General features: G+C 52.6%; 2 protein-coding genes across 3 annotated transcripts; one reads left to right on the top strand and one right to left on the bottom strand.

Annotated features, from left to right (window-relative positions):
* The first annotated feature begins 52 nt into the window (after positions 1-52).
* Positions 53-9,931, top strand: cpsf1 (cleavage and polyadenylation specific factor 1). Its single transcript, XM_037474336.2, has 38 exons — positions 53-223; positions 947-1,112; positions 1,194-1,221; positions 1,320-1,453; positions 1,554-1,634; positions 1,744-1,895; positions 2,228-2,374; positions 2,508-2,647; positions 2,798-2,908; positions 3,049-3,142; positions 3,239-3,326; positions 3,498-3,656; positions 3,971-4,022; positions 4,120-4,193; positions 4,281-4,355; positions 4,468-4,548; positions 4,630-4,725; positions 4,839-5,039; positions 5,127-5,268; positions 5,344-5,522; positions 5,610-5,752; positions 5,833-6,013; positions 6,141-6,347; positions 6,457-6,546; positions 6,617-6,769; positions 6,859-7,011; positions 7,137-7,253; positions 7,345-7,435; positions 7,601-7,685; positions 7,880-8,021; positions 8,113-8,265; positions 8,403-8,579; positions 8,663-8,729; positions 8,819-8,866; positions 8,947-9,102; positions 9,269-9,398; positions 9,506-9,644; positions 9,727-9,931. Exons 2-38 carry the CDS (start codon positions 969-971, stop codon positions 9,772-9,774), a joined length of 4,458 nt encoding a protein of 1,485 aa, XP_037330233.2. The 5' UTR covers positions 53-223; positions 947-968; the 3' UTR covers positions 9,775-9,931.
* Positions 9,932-10,162: 231 nt separating this feature from the next.
* adck5 (aarF domain containing kinase 5) lies at positions 10,163-15,457 on the bottom strand. 2 transcript variants are annotated; one of them, XM_037474339.2, is made up of 15 exons: positions 15,299-15,457; positions 13,830-13,921; positions 13,602-13,751; positions 13,212-13,287; positions 12,500-12,700; positions 12,277-12,417; positions 12,053-12,166; positions 11,836-11,967; positions 11,656-11,739; positions 11,492-11,573; positions 11,303-11,381; positions 11,120-11,211; positions 10,780-11,032; positions 10,529-10,645; positions 10,163-10,444 (listed from the first exon to the last, which is right to left on the bottom strand). In XM_037474339.2, exons 1-15 carry the CDS (start codon positions 15,320-15,322, stop codon positions 10,342-10,344), a joined length of 1,740 nt encoding a protein of 579 aa, XP_037330236.2. In that variant the 5' UTR covers positions 15,323-15,457; the 3' UTR covers positions 10,163-10,341. The 2 variants fall into 2 exon arrangements, with proteins under 2 accessions (XP_037330236.2, XP_037330237.2); XM_037474340.2 differs by having other exon boundaries at positions 13,830-13,964; positions 15,299-15,423.
* Positions 15,458-15,526: the final 69 nt, after the last annotated feature.

Below are 15,526 nucleotides of genomic sequence, written 5' to 3'. Positions count from 1 at the left end.
AGTGACCGTTTCTGAACATTGGGGGACAGCAGCGCGCTTTTAGAGCAGCTAGTCTACCGTAAATAAAACGACGAAGAAGACCGCCGCGATAACATAAAGACAAATATCAAATTAAACACGCATCCAGCTAACAGCCAGCTTAAGTTAGTAACGCACACACTATGACACCCTAACAGACCAAGGGACAATAAAGCTTCAGACTCTTGTAACGTGTTTGAGATAGGTACGTTGACAAGTTTAATTCAAGATTTGCAAAAAAAATCATGCCAGAGAACACAACCGTTGGTCAGGTGCACGCGTTGTGCTAACTGCGCTAGCTCACGTGCTAGCTGGAAAGAGGACCATTAGAAACGGGACCGTGTTAATAACGTTACCGACTATTCTGTACATTTTCTTTCCGAAGATAACGCAGCGGGGCCACGCCAGTCTCAACGCGGCTGGCTGTTTCGACGCTAACGCTGCTAGCGTGTGCCATTAAAATCGGTGTTAGCCGAAGCTAATTATCGAGCTAGCTGCCACAGCTCGGGGCTACCTTTTATATAAATGTATACATGGTGCTCTTAACCAGCGATCGTTTCTCACGGGAGCACACTTCCACACAAATGCCATCGATTGCCGCAGACGTACTTTTAAGTGGCTGCACGCAATAACCCCAACGTTAAGGTTTAAATATGGTGCATTTAACGTTAACCCTGCAGTTAACCGTGGGGTAGTCTCGCGTTACTCGAACGTTGCTTAAGTTAAATTGAATGCATTGACTTCAAAATAAAGCGCTTCTTTATCGAAGTGTGGAGGTCGTGTATTATTTACTTAAGTACTAGTTTGCCATTGCTTTCCCTCGCTTTACTGTTGGGGGGCTGGAGAACACATGCTGGGTAAAATAAGTTCCTTTTTTATTCAGTGGCGCCAAGGGTTCTTAACGGGACTGTTGTGGTCCCTCTGGCAGATGCTGAGGGGACTCTTCCAGGATGTATGCCGTGTACAGACAAGCGCACACACCCACTGCAGTGGAGTTCTCCGTCTACTGCAACTTCATATCCAGCAAGGAGAAGAATCTGGTCGTTGCTGGCACATCACAGCTGTATGTGTACAGGATCATCCACGATGTGGAGGTAACTCACTGTAGCATGTTTGTCTCTTTATTTTTGACACCATTTTTGGTATCGCGTGTAACATCTATGTCGTCTTTTCAGAGTACGTCGAAGGCTGAGAAGTCTTCAGGTAAGTCTGGACCTCACGCTCGGAACGATTTGGGTCAATGACATCAGCTTAAACGAGTGCCTGTGTGGTCCAACTTGACTCGCGCCTCCTTCCCGCAGATTCCAAGCCTCGCAAGGAGAAGCTGGAGCAGGTGGCCTCCTTCTCTCTCTTTGGGAATATTATGTCCATGGCCAGTGTGCAGCTGGTGGGAGCCAACAGAGATGCACTCCTCCTCAGTTTCAAAGATGCCAAGGTACCCTCGTCCTTTATCCTGAGCACCGCCTCACGACACCTGAAAACTGCTTAAAATTGTGTTTGACTCGAGTGTCTTTTCGTGTTCGTCCTCTCCCCAGTTGTCCGTAGTAGAGTACGACCCCGGGACACACGACCTCAAGACGCTGTCTCTCCATTACTTTGAGGAGCCAGAGCTCAGAGTACGTAGAAACAAGGACTCGGCACCCGTGTGAAAAACATGTGTTGGCCAGCATTATCTGAGGACTTCCACTAATAAACTCAATTTCATATATATATATTTTTACACAGGATGGTTTCGTTCAGAACGTACACATTCCCATCGTCCGCGTAGATCCGGAGAATCGGTGCGCCGTGATGCTCGTTTACGGCACCCAGCTCGTGGTGCTGCCATTCAGGAAGGACACTCTGACTGATGAACAGGAGGGGGGGGTCGGAGAAGGGTACGCCCGTGGTCCACGTCACATTCTGCTCCTCCGTGTCTTCTGGAGTCTTGCTTGCGCTTGTGTGCCAAAAAAAACAAACTGTTTCGTTGTTACCAAATGCAGGAATTCCCAATTTATTGCATAACTGATGTTGCAGGTGCTATAGATATACAGTATGTGCATGATTAGAGCAGGCCACAAAAAGGATGGAAAACTACAATGTGATAAAGAATATCCACCTCAATTTAGCCTCTCAATGCACAGACCATAGTTATCAAACCATGTCTGACATTGTTGCATATGGTTTTAATTATTTCTGCATGCGGGCATTTCTATCCATGTGTCTCCAGACCCAAGTCCAGCTTCCTGCCCAGCTACATAATCGATGTCCGCGAGCTGGACGAGAAGCTGCTGAACATCGTCGACATGAAGTTCCTTCATGGCTACTATGAGCCCACGCTGCTCATCCTGTTTGAGCCCAACCAGACGTGGCCCGGGTCAGTCCAACCACGTGTTGCAGTTACACAACACGTGGTCCGTTAAGATGATCACAAGTAAACGAGCAGATTCAAGCTTTTCCCCGCATTCCGATTTTGACGTTGAACTTCTGACTCCTGACCCTTCCTGCAGGCGCGTGGCCGTGCGCCAGGACACCTGCAGCATCGTGGCCATCTCCCTCAACATCATGCAGAAGGTCCATCCCGTCATCTGGTCCCTCAGTAATCTGCCCTTCGACTGCACGCAGGTCATGCCGGTCCCCAAGCCAATCGGTGAGCTCGGAGGAATGTCCCACCCAAACCCCCCCCCCCCCCCCCGTGCAGCATGAAGATCATTTCTGTGTTAAATACAACCTTCGCCCCCCATGTGAGGAGGTGCGTGGTGATGACGCTTCGTGGGTCTCGTGTCTCGTCCCCATCCAGGTGGCGTGGTGGTGTTTGCGGTGAATTCCTTGCTGTATCTGAACCAGAGCGTTCCACCGTACGGAGTCTCTCTCAACTCTCAGACGAACGGGACCACAGCGTTCCCCCTGCGTGAGCCACACACACACACACACACACACACACACACACACACACACGCGCGCGCGTACATTTGATACCTGGCCCCAGCGGCTGCATTGCCGCATTTCCTCTGAAACGGCGTGACTGGATATCGGCTCTTGGCTCCGCAGGTGTGCAAGACGAGGTGAAGATAACGCTGGACTGTTCCCAGTCTGACTTCATTGCCTACGACAAGATGGTCATCTCTTTGAAAGGAGGAGAAATGTGAGTCGGGGGTCGTCCCTCCCTAAGAAGGTGCATGGAACGAAATGGCGGCGCTTTCCTCTTGCGACTCCTCACCGACGGTCTGTTGTCTCGCAGTTATGTCTTGACCCTGATAACGGACGGCATGAGAAGTGTCCGAGCGTTCCACTTCGACAAAGCGGCGGCCAGCGTCCTGACAACCTGCGTAAGTCCCGCCGGTGACACAATGGTCAGATGAGGAGTGGATATCAGAGCCAGCACTGTGATGGAACCTCTTGTGGCAAATCCCACACTTTATTTAAGGTGTAACGCAACAAGTTTTTAGCGGATGTAGAGTAGAAACTCGTGTGTGACGCCGTGGCCTCGCCTCCTGCAGATGGTCACCATGGAGCCCGGCTACCTCTTCCTGGGCTCCCGCCTCGGAAACTCTCTCCTCCTCAAATACACAGAGAAGCTTCAGGAGAAGCTTCAGGAGACGCCGCCAGAGGAGGGCAAAGATAAGCTGGAAAGAGAAGAGACGGATAAAGATAAACCGGTACGTTTGAACCCGTTTTGTACATTTGAAATGCCGTCTTTGTGTTTGTGTAAGTAAATAGTTGAGATAAGATGCTCGTCATTGTTACGTCGTCAATATTCTTTCACATTCACAGCAAAGACGTGTTTATTTAGTCAAATGTTATAGATCTAGTCAGATGACGGAAATGCTTATTGGTTCTATTTAAAAATGTATCATTTAGTCTAGTATTAGTATTTTAAACTTTTGCGTATAGATATTAGTTAATATTTAATATTTAATGACGTCCGGTCGTAGTCTGACAGAGAAACTGAATCCCCGATAATAATTTCCAGGAAGAACCGCCAAGCAAAAAGAAGAGGGTGGAATCTTCCACCAACTGGACGGGTACGTTGGTGCATATTTTTCCTTTGTGCCAGAATGATGTGTGTGTGTGTGTGTCTGTGTGTTCTCATTGTGTCATTTAACGTCTTTGTTTGGTCAGATGAGGTGGACGAGATAGAAGTGTACGGAAGCGAGGCCCAATCCGGCACTCAGCTGGCCACTTACTCCTTTGAGGTAAAAAAAAAACTCCCCAAAACAAGAAGAAACCCTGAGTGTTAAATGACTTTTGTTTGATATAAAAGCTTGTGTGTTCACGTGCAGGTTTGTGATAGCATTCTCAACATTGGGCCGTGTGTGAACGCCTCCATGGGGGAGCCGGCGTTCCTGTCTGAAGAGGTGCGCAGGTTAAATCCCTCCCTCCCTCCTCCTCCTCCTCCTCATTGGTTCCATTGCTTACAGTTCCGTTTTTTGTAAAGCTTTGCGACCTGGATGTTCGTATCGCCCACAGTTCCAGAACAACCCGGAGCCTGACCTGGAGGTGGTGGTGTGCTCCGGCTACGGCAAGAACGGCGCGCTGTCCGTACTGCAGGTAGGGCCCCCCCCCCCCCCCCCCCCCTGTGTGTCTACAGTATGCCGCCTGCTACTGACTTCCTCCCCATTCTGTTCCCAGAGGAGCATCCGACCCCAAGTGGTGACCACGTTTGAGCTGCCGGGCTGCCATGACATGTGGACCGTCATCTCCAACGAGGTCAAGGAGGACAAAAAAGTACTGCGTTTGTTTTGCGCTCGCCGGGCGCCGGTTCGTTTTTGGTGATCGAGGCGGCGAGGGGGGGGGCGGTCCTTGTTCTCACAGCAGGATGTTTCTCGCTCGTTTCCCAGGCAGCAAAAAGCGATGGATCAGAGGACGGGGCCGAGGCGGAGGCCGCCGAGGACGGGGAGGAGGGGGAAAAGGACAAGGAGGACAAGGAGAAAGAAGAGGAGGAGGGAGAGGAGGAGGAGGAGGAGAAGACCGAGCCTCCCCTGGAGGATGATAAGAAGAAGCACGGCTTTCTCATCCTGAGCAGAGAGGATTCGACCATGGTGAGAAACGCACGTCGTTACACGTGTTCGGGGAATCACCGAGTTGTGTTCTGTGGGCTTGTGTAACCTGCCTGTGTCCCTGTGCAGATCCTCCAGACGGGGCAGGAGATCATGGAGCTGGACACCAGTGGTTTTGCCACCCAGGGACCCACTGTGTTCGCTGGAAACATCGGAGACAACAAGTACATCATTCAAGTTTCCCCCATGGGTATCCGGCTCCTGGAAGGAGGTAAAAACAGAAGAATTATACTTTTATTTTAAGCGAATGAAAGTCGTTCCACTGACTCCTTCATTCTGCTCTCAGTGACACAGCTCCACTTCATCCCCGTGGACTTGGGCTCTCCCATAGTGCACTGCTCCGTGGCGGACCCCTACGTGGTCATCATGACCGCGGAGGGGGTGGTCACCATGTTTGCACTGAAGACCGACTCGTACATGGGGAAGACCCACCGGCTGGCCCTGCAGAAACCGCAGATCCCCACGGTGAGTAGACCCTCCTCACCGGCTTTGACAAACACGCCCCCCCCCCCCCCCTCCCGCTCACAACCAATGAACGTCTCCCTTCAACAGCTGTCCCGGGTGATCGCGCTGTGCGCGTACCGAGACGTGAGCGGGATGTTCACCACGGAAAACAAAGTGAGCAGCGCCTTCGTCAAAGAGGACGCCGTCGTCAGCAGTCTGTCCGAAGCGGAGACCATCATCCACGACCTCAGGTAGCGTGCTGGAGGACGCCACCGCCCGCTACGTGTCCCGCTCTCTACGGGTTGTTTGACGTGTGTGTGTGTGTGTGTAGCAACACAGTGGACGATGAGGAGGAAATGCTGTACGGGGAGTCAAACGCCAACGCGGCGCATGGAAGGGACGAAATGGGCCGCGGCTACGGGGGTCACGGGGGGTTCGGAAGTGATGGAAGCTCGAGCAAATCGGAGCCCAGCCACTGGTGCATCATCATCAGGGAGAACGGCGTGATGGAGGTATGGGGGGGCGCGGGGGGGGGGGGGGGGGGCGCATGTTACAACATGAACACAATAGGAGTCAGGGCCTTAATGCTGTGTTTTTGTAGGCTACGTTTCACCAAGGTTTTTTTTTTTATTCTCCCAGATTTACCAGCTGCCGGACTGGCGATTGGTGTTCCTGGTGAAGAACTTCCCAGTTGGTCAAAGGGTGCTGGTGGACAGCTCGTCTGGCCAGTCAGCAGCCCAGGGGGAGGGTAAGAAAGAAGAAGTGACACGACAAGGAGAGATCCCCCTGGTCAAAGAAGTGGCTTTGGTTTCACTCGGCTACAATTACAGCAGACCCTATTTACTGGTGAGTGTGTGTGTGTGTGTGTGTGTGTGTGTTAACGTCCTTTTGTGAAAACACAAACTATGGGTAGAAAGAAAGAGTTTTAAAAAAAGGCCTTTTTCTCATTCTTCAGGTCCACGTGGAGCAGGAGCTCCTCATCTACGAGGCGTTCCCGTATGACCAGCAGCAGCCGCAGAACAACCTGAAAGTGCGCTTCAAAAAGGTGAGAGCCGAGACGGAGCCGTCGGTTCAACCGGCGGCGAGTCGAATCTTCTAACGCGATCCTCGTGCAGGTGCCGCACAACATCAACTTCAGAGAGAAGAAATCCAAGCTCAGGAAAGACAAGAAGGGGGAGGGCGCCGCCGCCGCCGCCGAGGAGAGCTTAGCGGCGAAAAGCCGGATCGCCAGATTCCGCTACTTCGAGGACATCTCCGGCTACTCGGGGGTGAGTGAGGGACACACCTTCAGAGCGCCGCTCGCTCTCCATCAACTCTCACTTTCCATCAACCCAAAACGACTCACCGCCCTCCGCAGGTGTTCATCTGTGGGCCGTCCCCTCACTGGATGCTGGTCACCTCCCGCGGGGCCATCAGGCTCCACCCCATGACCATCGACGGCTCCATCGAGTCCTTCTCGCCCTTCCACAACGTCAACTGCCCCAAAGGCTTCCTCTACTTCAACAAACAGGTACACCGGACGCAGGCTTTCAAGAATCCAGAGAGAGTGACGCCCAGTTTCATGTTTCATGGTGTGTGTGTGTGTGTGTGTGTGTGTGTGTGTGTGTGTGTGTGTGTGTGTGTGTGTGTGTGCAGGGCGAGCTGAGGATCAGCGTCCTGCCCACCTATCTGTCCTACGATGCTCCTTGGCCGGTCCGGAAAATCCCGCTGAGGTGCACCGTGCACTACGTCTCCTACCACGTCGAATCCAAGGCACGTTTCTCTCTCTCCGCTCGCACAACACGATGCAAAATGGGGCTCTGAGAGAGGAGAGTCCTTAATGTGAACTTCTCCTCTCTTGTAGGTGTACGCCGTGTGCACCAGTGTGAAAGAGACCTGCACGCGCATCCCCAGGATGACGGGAGAGGAGAAGGAGTTTGAAACCATAGATCGAGGTCAGACGCACACGCATTTACACACACACACACACACACACACCATCAGAATATTCCAACCATCATATTATCATAATCGTTTTTTTGTTGCTTTTTGCAGGTGGATGTGTAGTAAAGTGCTGATGTTTACTGGTATTGATTCTCTTCCTCCCCACCCCTCTGCAGATGAACGGTACATTAATCCTCAGCAGGAGAGGTTCTCCATCCAGCTCATCTCTCCAGTCAGCTGGGAGGCCATTCCAAACACGCGGTAAACTCTCCTGTTTCTGTGCACCACATCGTCCCATTGGAGGCCGTTGTGTTACTTCAATGGAAAGTCATCAATCCAATATCGTATACTGATCCATGAGAGGAGTGGAAACCGACTCTAGGGGCCTCCCCGGTTCTATTATAACGTGTGGTAATGAATGAATGAATGAAGTCAAATCTCTCGGCCCCCACCAGGTTCGACCTGGACGAGTGGGAACACGTGACCTGCATGAAGACGGTGGCCCTGAGGAGTCAGGAGACGGTGTCCGGACTGAAGGGCTACGTGGCAGCGGGGACCTGCCTGATGCAGGGGGAGGAGGTCACCTGCAGGGGCCGGGTGAGCAGCGCACAACACGCCCCCCCCCCAACCCCACCCTAAGAGGGTAGTCCAGAGAAAACATCGTCTGACAGCGTCTTCTTTGGTTCAGATCGTGATCCTGGACGTGATCGAAGTGGTGCCGGAGCCCGGCCAGCCGCTCACCAAGAACAAGTTCAAAGTGCTGTATGAGAAGGAGCAGAAGGGGCCGGTGACGGCCCTGTGCCACTGCCACGGTTACCTGGTGTCGGCCATCGGACAGAAGGTCTCGGCACCAGCACCCCGACTCTGGGGATACACACACACACACACACACACACACACACACACCAGAGTTCTGCCCTTGATTAGTAGAAAGGTGGCTAACAAAGGAAGTTTGTATGTTCCTCCGTGTCGCCGCAGATCTTCTTGTGGGTCCTGAAGGACAACGACCTGACGGGCATGGCCTTCATCGACACGCAGCTGTACATCCACCAGATGTTCAGCATCAAGAACTTCATCCTGGCGGCCGACGTGATGAAAAGCGTCTCGCTGCTCCGCTACCAGCAGGAGAGCAAGACGCTGTCGCTGGTCAGCAGGGTGAGAAGAGAGGAGAGAGCCCGGCGGCAGCAGGACGCTCCCTCCTTGGCGCCGTGTGACCGTTTCTTTGTTTTTGCCGACAGGACGCGAAGCCCCTGGAGGTTTACAGCATCGAATTCATCGTGGATAACAACCAGCTGGGATTACTGGGTAATGCTTGGAGCGCCCAACTGGGAAGCAAATCCCACTCGAATGTTCTCATCTGCTCATCGACGTGTCGTTTTTTCTTTTGTTTGCAGTGTCGGATCGGGACAAGAACCTCTCGGTGTACATGTATCTACCCGAAGGTACGCATGGCCGACGTGCGCAGGTGTAAGCAAAGGGTTCCTCTGCTAACTCCCGCGACCTGTGACCTCTGTGCCTGCAGCTAAGGAGAGCTTCGGGGGGATGCGCCTGCTGCGGCGAGCCGACTTCAACGCCGGAGCCCACGTCAACACCTTCTGGCGGATGCCGTGCCGGGGGGCCCTGGACGCCGGCAGCAAGAAGGCCCTGACCTGGGACAACAAGCACATCACATGGTTTGGTGAGTGGCCACGCCCCCCCCCCCCCCCTCCCTCACCCCCCCCGCACTCTCCACTGTGTCAAAGTAATTGATTCTCGTCTCCAAGCGGATGGTGAAAGTTAAAATGTAATGTCATTAACGAGATTGTGAGGAATGTCCACTTTGCTTTTTATCTGCGTTTCCACAGCGACGCTGGACGGGGGCGTCGGCCTGCTCCTCCCCATGCAGGAGAAGACCTATCGGCGCCTGCTGATGTTGCAGAACGCTCTGAACTCCATGCTGCCTCACCACGCGGGTCTCAACCCGAAGGCCTTCAGGTTTGCATCGGCCCAGAGAGGGAAGGGAGGGGTTCGGCGGTTTGGCCTCACTGACCCTTTGGTCTTGTCTCCACCCCCCCCCCCCCCCCCCACCCCCCCCCCCACAGAATGCTGCACAGCGACAGGAGAACCCTGCAGAACGCCGTGCGAAACGTCCTGGACGGCGAGCTGCTCAACAAGTACCTGTACCTCAGCACGATGGAGCGCAGCGAGCTGGCCAAGAAGATCGGCACCACTCAGGACATCGTAAGTGCCCCCGGCTGAGGTGGGGGGGGAGGAGGATCAAGGTCGCCGCCCTCGTGCTGACTCTCCCTGTCTCTTCCACCAGATCCTTGACGACCTCCTGGAGGTCGACAGAGTGACGGCTCACTTCTGAGATTCACATTCCGACGTCGCGTCCGCTGAACGCCGTTTTTTTATTGAATGGAGGAAACGTTTGGTTCTGGCCATCTTTGTGTAAACCTGATTTGTTTTTCTTACTTGTTGGATGAAGAAAAGAGGACATCATTTTTGTATAAAAGCTAATAATGGTACGAAGTGTTTGTGTGTTTATTGATCTGTAAATGATGAAGACACATGTACTTTTCTAGAAGGAGGTAGAACATTTTATTAGCATTGTTTGTTGTCAACATTTGGTTCGATGGCACTGAACTGTTCAGACTGAAGAAATGCGGCCAAAACACGGACGGAGTAGCTCACAACCGATAAGGTTCCTCCCGTTGATGCTGCAAATATTTCTTCAAGACATAATCTAGTTTTTAAAAAAAATTGCTGTCCTAGGTTCTGTCTTTAGATTACACTAAACAATTAAAGTTTAAAGCTCTGGTGAGTCCAGAGTCACAGCTGAGTCCAGGTCCATTTGGTGTTGAAGCCTCGTGCAAATGTGAGCAGCACCATTACTACGGGAGGGGAGGGGAGGGGGGGTAAAGGTCCTTATTGTCCGCTACCTCAGGTACTCGTACACGTCTGCGTCCAGAGACACGAGGCCAAAGTACGACAGCAGGCCCACGAGGGACCGCGTCAGACTCATCGCTGCCATCTCCCACCTGTATAGGAGAAGAATCATCATCATCATCAGTCACCTCAGGCGGCGCCAGTCACAGGACATAGCTTGAGTTATACATCTTCACCTTAGAGCCAGCTGGAACTTCAGGCCCTCCCACGTCGTCCTCACCCAGCGGAAGACCCAGAGCCTGGGCAGCAGCCCCGTCCTCGCCGCCTGGATCTTCCCCCAGCCTCGCACCGCACTGCACAACGAGAGGGACTTATTTCCCCCGAATTGCAGAATAATTGGCCGGTCCGGTCCGGACCGGAGGCAGAAGAAGCGTCGCCCAGCATCACAGACAAACAGCGGACCCAAATCTTCCCCAAATCCACTGACCTCTTGGCCATGACGAAGTAGCGGTCCACCGGCGCTCCCAGCGTGATGTTGATGCTCCGCACCGTGTTGATGTTGCGGAACACGAGCAGCATGGGCCGCGGCATGGACTTCAGCACCTGCATGACGCCGTCGAAGCGCTCGCTGGCCATCTGGCGCATGTAGCTGGTCTCCTCTCGGCTCAGGATGTTGGACAGACCCAGCTCCCGCATGTCGATGGGTCGCTGCAGCAGCATCTCGCAGAAGAGCAGGTACTCTGCGCGGCCGGGCGGGACACGAGAGTTCAATCTCGGCATGATTTTGGATACCCCCCCCCCCCCCCCAAAACAAACTGTGTGCCCACCTTTGACCCCGAGTGCTCTGGAGTACTTCTCCATTGCTGCCTCATCTCTCAGGACTATGGACCGCCACAGCTTGCAGAGGGCCACTCGGTCGCTAAGGAACGCATTTTAAAGATGGTCAGTTTTGGAGCTCGAGGGTGAATGTTCTCGGGGGGGGGGTCACAGCACGGACCGAAGGACCTCACCGCTGGCTGAGGAACTCGTACAAGCCGTGGTCCAACAGCACCAGCTCGGCCTTTTTGTCAGGACCTCGTCTCACTAGCACTGCAGACAAAAAGGACCCATCGGTAACAATTACCGCCTCCTTCACAAGACTGAGGGGAAGGAAAATGCTAAATACCAACGATGACATCATCCTTCAGGGGTGTGCTCACCGTTTCCAGGGTGAGGGTCGGCGTGGATGAAGCCGGTGTAGAATATTTGCTCGGCGAACGCTCGGATCAGCTTATCGGCGGCCTGCAAAGGGCGAAAACATCTGATGAGGCGTTTGAGTGACAGCACGCCCCTCTGAATGCGGTGTCGGGTGCACCGGGCTCACGTCTTTCAAACTCAGTCCTTGTCTTCGGATTTCCTCCACGTCGTTGATTTTGCACCCGCTGCAAAACTCCGCCGTCAACACCCTCTTCGGATTGGGGGGAGAGAGAGAGAGAGAGAAAGCTTCAGCCCGAGGAGAGATGCGACATCCAGTGGTTTCTCCGCCTTTGGAGCGCGACCTCACCTTGCTGGTCTGCTCCCAGAAGACTTTGGGCACCACGACAAAACTCAAGTGTTTCAGCTCCTCGGCGCACCTCTCGGAATTCTTGGCCTCGTTCTCAAAATCCAGCTCTTGACCCAGTGTCCCCTTCAGGTCCTGGTTCAAAAGCAGAATAGAAATCTATGACAGGTGGAGAGGGACATGGGTGTGTGAAGACTGGTCGGTTTACTCGTTCTCTGACCTTGAGAACCCATCGGAATCCAAAGCTGGGGTGCATGAACTTCACAACATCCAGCAGGATCTCTAATGTTCTGATATCCCCGTCGAAGCGATCCCTGAGGTCGATGTACTGCACCTGTGGGCGGCAGAATAAAAATAAGTCCAAAAAAAAAAAAATCAATGGACGTACCTCCTCCCGAAAACAGCAGGAGGGGGACTTTTAGCGCGAGGGTCCCTGGCGCCCACCTTCACGGCGACCGGTGTCCCGTCGAACAGCTCCGCCTTGTGGACCTGGGCCAGGCTGGCGGCGGCGATGGGCTCGTAGTCGAACTCTTTGAAGATCTGCTCGGGCGTCTTGTCGAAGTCTTCCCGGAAGAGGGCGTCCACCTGGAGCAGACACAGAGGGCCACCCTGAGGCATTTCAGGCCGCCCCCCACCCCCGTCACCGAGCCTCGGCTGCGGTTCTCACCTCTTTGCTCCTGCGGTTCAAGGCCTTGTCTTCCAGGATTTGGAGGGTGCGGATGTACTCGGGGGGCAGCAGGTGGTTGAAGGAACACAGGCCCTGGCCGAGCTTGATGTAGATGCCTCCGTTGCTAAGGGCTCCTTCCACCATGCAGTCCGCTGCCCTTTGGTGGCACGCTGACATCTCAGGCAAGTAGGATGGGCTGCTCTAGCAGGGGGCGGGGGGGGGTCAAGACGTGACTGTACACCCACAGCAAAGTAAATCTGGGACCAACAACCGACAAGGAATCCAACTCTCTATTCTATTTTTGCAGACCAACGTGAGGTCAGAAGTGAGGAGCAGCCATTACCTTTTCCATCAGCCCGTCAATCACTGGTGCTAATCTCTAGCATTGGGAAGGATGGCTGGGACAAACATCACATGTTCTTTTGGGTGGACTCAAATGCACCAATGATTTTTTTTAATTATAAAAAGTCACCAAAAAAAATGGGAGTTTATTGCTCTTACTGCACCATAATGATACCAAGAGGCAGCGTGCTTAAGCAAAAGCTGATTGAAAGCTTAACTGCATTATGAACAGCAAGTTAAAAACGGTCCCTACGGGCGGTTTGATGCAATTGGAGTTTACCGTTATGCAAGTTCTAACACCTTGAATGTGTAACCTACTCTCTTTTTTTCCAGCTCACCTGCTGAATTGCGAAGTGGTTCAAGAACTTACCTCGTCTTGGCCGCGAAGAGCCACGTTGCTGGTCCACCAGTAATCCACGGAGATCAGCATTCCCACAGAGAGACACCTGAGGACACACAGGCAAGAGGCTCGCTGGGACAAACGCAGTTTGGACTTGACCCGGCGTCACGAACGTCAGTCAATTTTGGTCGTTGGATTCAGTCTTTGCTCCCGGGAGATTCATCTGGGTATTGACTAGGAGGCCATCAGTTGGCCTTGTACCCGAGTTCAGGAACCAATATACACGTGTATGAAAACCAGGGTGGGATATAAACGGCCGGCATTAAAGTGAGACAATAACTTTTGAAAGAAAAGTAAAAAGCAAGTCCACCGGTTCATGGACTTAAGGGACCGCTTCAGGCACTTAAGGACATCTCTAACCTGCAAAAGCGACCGAACCCTTCGATCAAAATCTTGGTCCTCCTCCGGTCCCCGGGGTCGGACGCGGCGTATTGGACGCCCGCCGCCACGGGGAGGCCGACCGAGACGCCGACAAGCGTCTTCCACAACAGGCCCCTGCGCTTAGCTTCCCTAAGGGCAGGAAAAACCAAAACAATCAGTTCACCGAGACAGAGACGCCGGCGTGGACAGGAGCCAACGGGAGGCTACCTCAGCGTGCCGAAGGGGCGACTTCTGTGGAGCGCCGCGCCGGGACGTGGGCATCTTCGGAGCAGAGCCATGTGACGGTGACACAACTTCAACTGAAGAGAAGGGAGGAGGGTACGTGATCATCGTTAGGCGTCACTGGGATGTTGAGAAACATCTGATTTAGTGGAACATCTGGAGCGTAACACAGAGGGCAAACAAAGCCTGCGAGCTCAAACAGTTCAGAATCATTGGCTCACACAAGAGACTCATCACACTGCAGTTGGAGGCTAAATATCAATGGTCAATAAAAACTGGTTAAAGGCGCAGTGCAGCTTGGAGAAAGTAGTTTTTTTTTTCTTCTTCAAAGCCACCATATTTTGGAAGCAGTTCCATTTGCAATTATCTGCAGAATGTTGCCTCAATGGAGAATCACTCCCTGTACGAACACTGTTGCTCTAAACTGACATTTTGTCCAAAACCCAAATATATTTATGTTAGGAGTATAAAGCAGACACAAGTAAACTCATTTAAAAGAACTCTTGTTGTTGTTGTTGTTGTCTTTCACTTGCTTCTTCATTTCTTTTCCATCGCCCGCCTGAATCAACGTCCTTTTAACACGCCATCGATTCTACACAAAGCCCTTTGTGTTGGACTTCGCCCCGGTAGTGGAAGTTGTGTAAATTCCCCGAGGTGGATTGTCCCCTTCCTGAGACTTAAAAGCCAAGTCATTGATAGTCATGAGGAGCCAAAGTTGATTAAAGATCTGACTCACACAAACACCGAGATATGGAGTTGAGTAACAGCAGGGTGTCTGAGTGTGTGTGTGTGTGTGTGTGTGTGTGTGTGTGTGTGTGTGTGTGTGTTTGCGTGTGTGTGTGTGTGTGTGTGTGTGTGAGAGAGAGATGGGAAAGAGGGATGGGATCAAGGCCAATGCGACCAGCCGGGGGACTTAGTTTGTTTTTGTTTGCTGTCCACAGCTGGGGGACAAAATGTCTCCGCTGCTGACAAATTGATGTTGAGATAACAGTGATGTCAGGGACCTGAGCACTGAAACATAAACAAGCTTCCCTGTCACTCAACGTGAAACGGAGGACTGCTATTACGACTAAATCTGAGCCAAGATGACATCGGACAGTGGAAGTGTAACCAGAGGGGTTGTTAAGTCATCTCACCGGTTGCATCATAGCTACAAACAACAAGGGGGATATTGCATTTTGTAACTACAACACACGTTAGTTGGTTGAACGATATAACGGTAAATTACCGACAATAGCCAGAGTGTATTTTACACACTAATGAGGCTTCTACTCTTTAAACCGTTTAATAAGTTGGTTGTTTTATGTCACAAACGTGAACAATAACGCTGACGTTATATTTAAAGTTACGGAGACCGGTCGTGGGGGGGGGGGGGGGGGGGGCACTGCTAACTTTAGCTAACGCTAACAACAAAACGAGCTAAAACTACGATTTAGGAAAGAGGAGTTATTTACCGCCCGCGTGGCCTCTCCTGCCATGCTTTCGCGAAATAATAAAACAGCTCTGCTCACGGCGGCTATTTAGCATCCAACTTGCCCTTCCAGTGAGTAACTTAACCCAATGGGAGCACCCATTGGTGCCCCCTCCCTGGTCACCCGGCAGCTAGCATGTCAAAGAAGAAGGGCGACAAAGTGGGAGGGAGCATTCTCTCCTGCCGGCTTCCGTCTTCGCCATCATTCCGT

Source organism: Pungitius pungitius, chromosome 17 (assembly GCF_949316345.1).
Source record: "Pungitius pungitius chromosome 17, fPunPun2.1, whole genome shotgun sequence".
Classification (NCBI taxonomy): Eukaryota; Metazoa; Chordata; class Actinopteri; order Perciformes; family Gasterosteidae; genus Pungitius; species Pungitius pungitius.
This window is presented reverse-complemented; position numbering and strand designations above follow the sequence as displayed.

Coding starts and splice junctions, on each gene's coding strand:
- adck5 (XM_037474339.2), bottom strand. CDS start 15,322: ATGGCAGGAGAGGCCACGCGGGCG. Junction 12,418..12,499: donor TGAACCGCAGGAGCAAAGAG/GTGAGAACCGCA, acceptor TGTCTGCTCCAG/GTGGACGCCCTCTTCCGGGA. Junction 12,167..12,276: donor GGACACCGGTCGCCGTGAAG/GTGGGCGCCAGG, acceptor TGCCGCCCACAG/GTGCAGTACATCGACCTCAG.
- cpsf1 (XM_037474336.2), top strand. CDS start 969: ATGTATGCCGTGTACAGACAAGCGCACACACCCACTGCAGTGGAGTTC. Junction 4,549..4,629: donor GCGCGCTGTCCGTACTGCAG/GTAGGGCCCCCC, acceptor TTCTGTTCCCAG/AGGAGCATCCGACCCCAAGT. Junction 7,012..7,136: donor TCCTCTACTTCAACAAACAG/GTACACCGGACG, acceptor GTGTGTGTGCAG/GGCGAGCTGAGGATCAGCGT.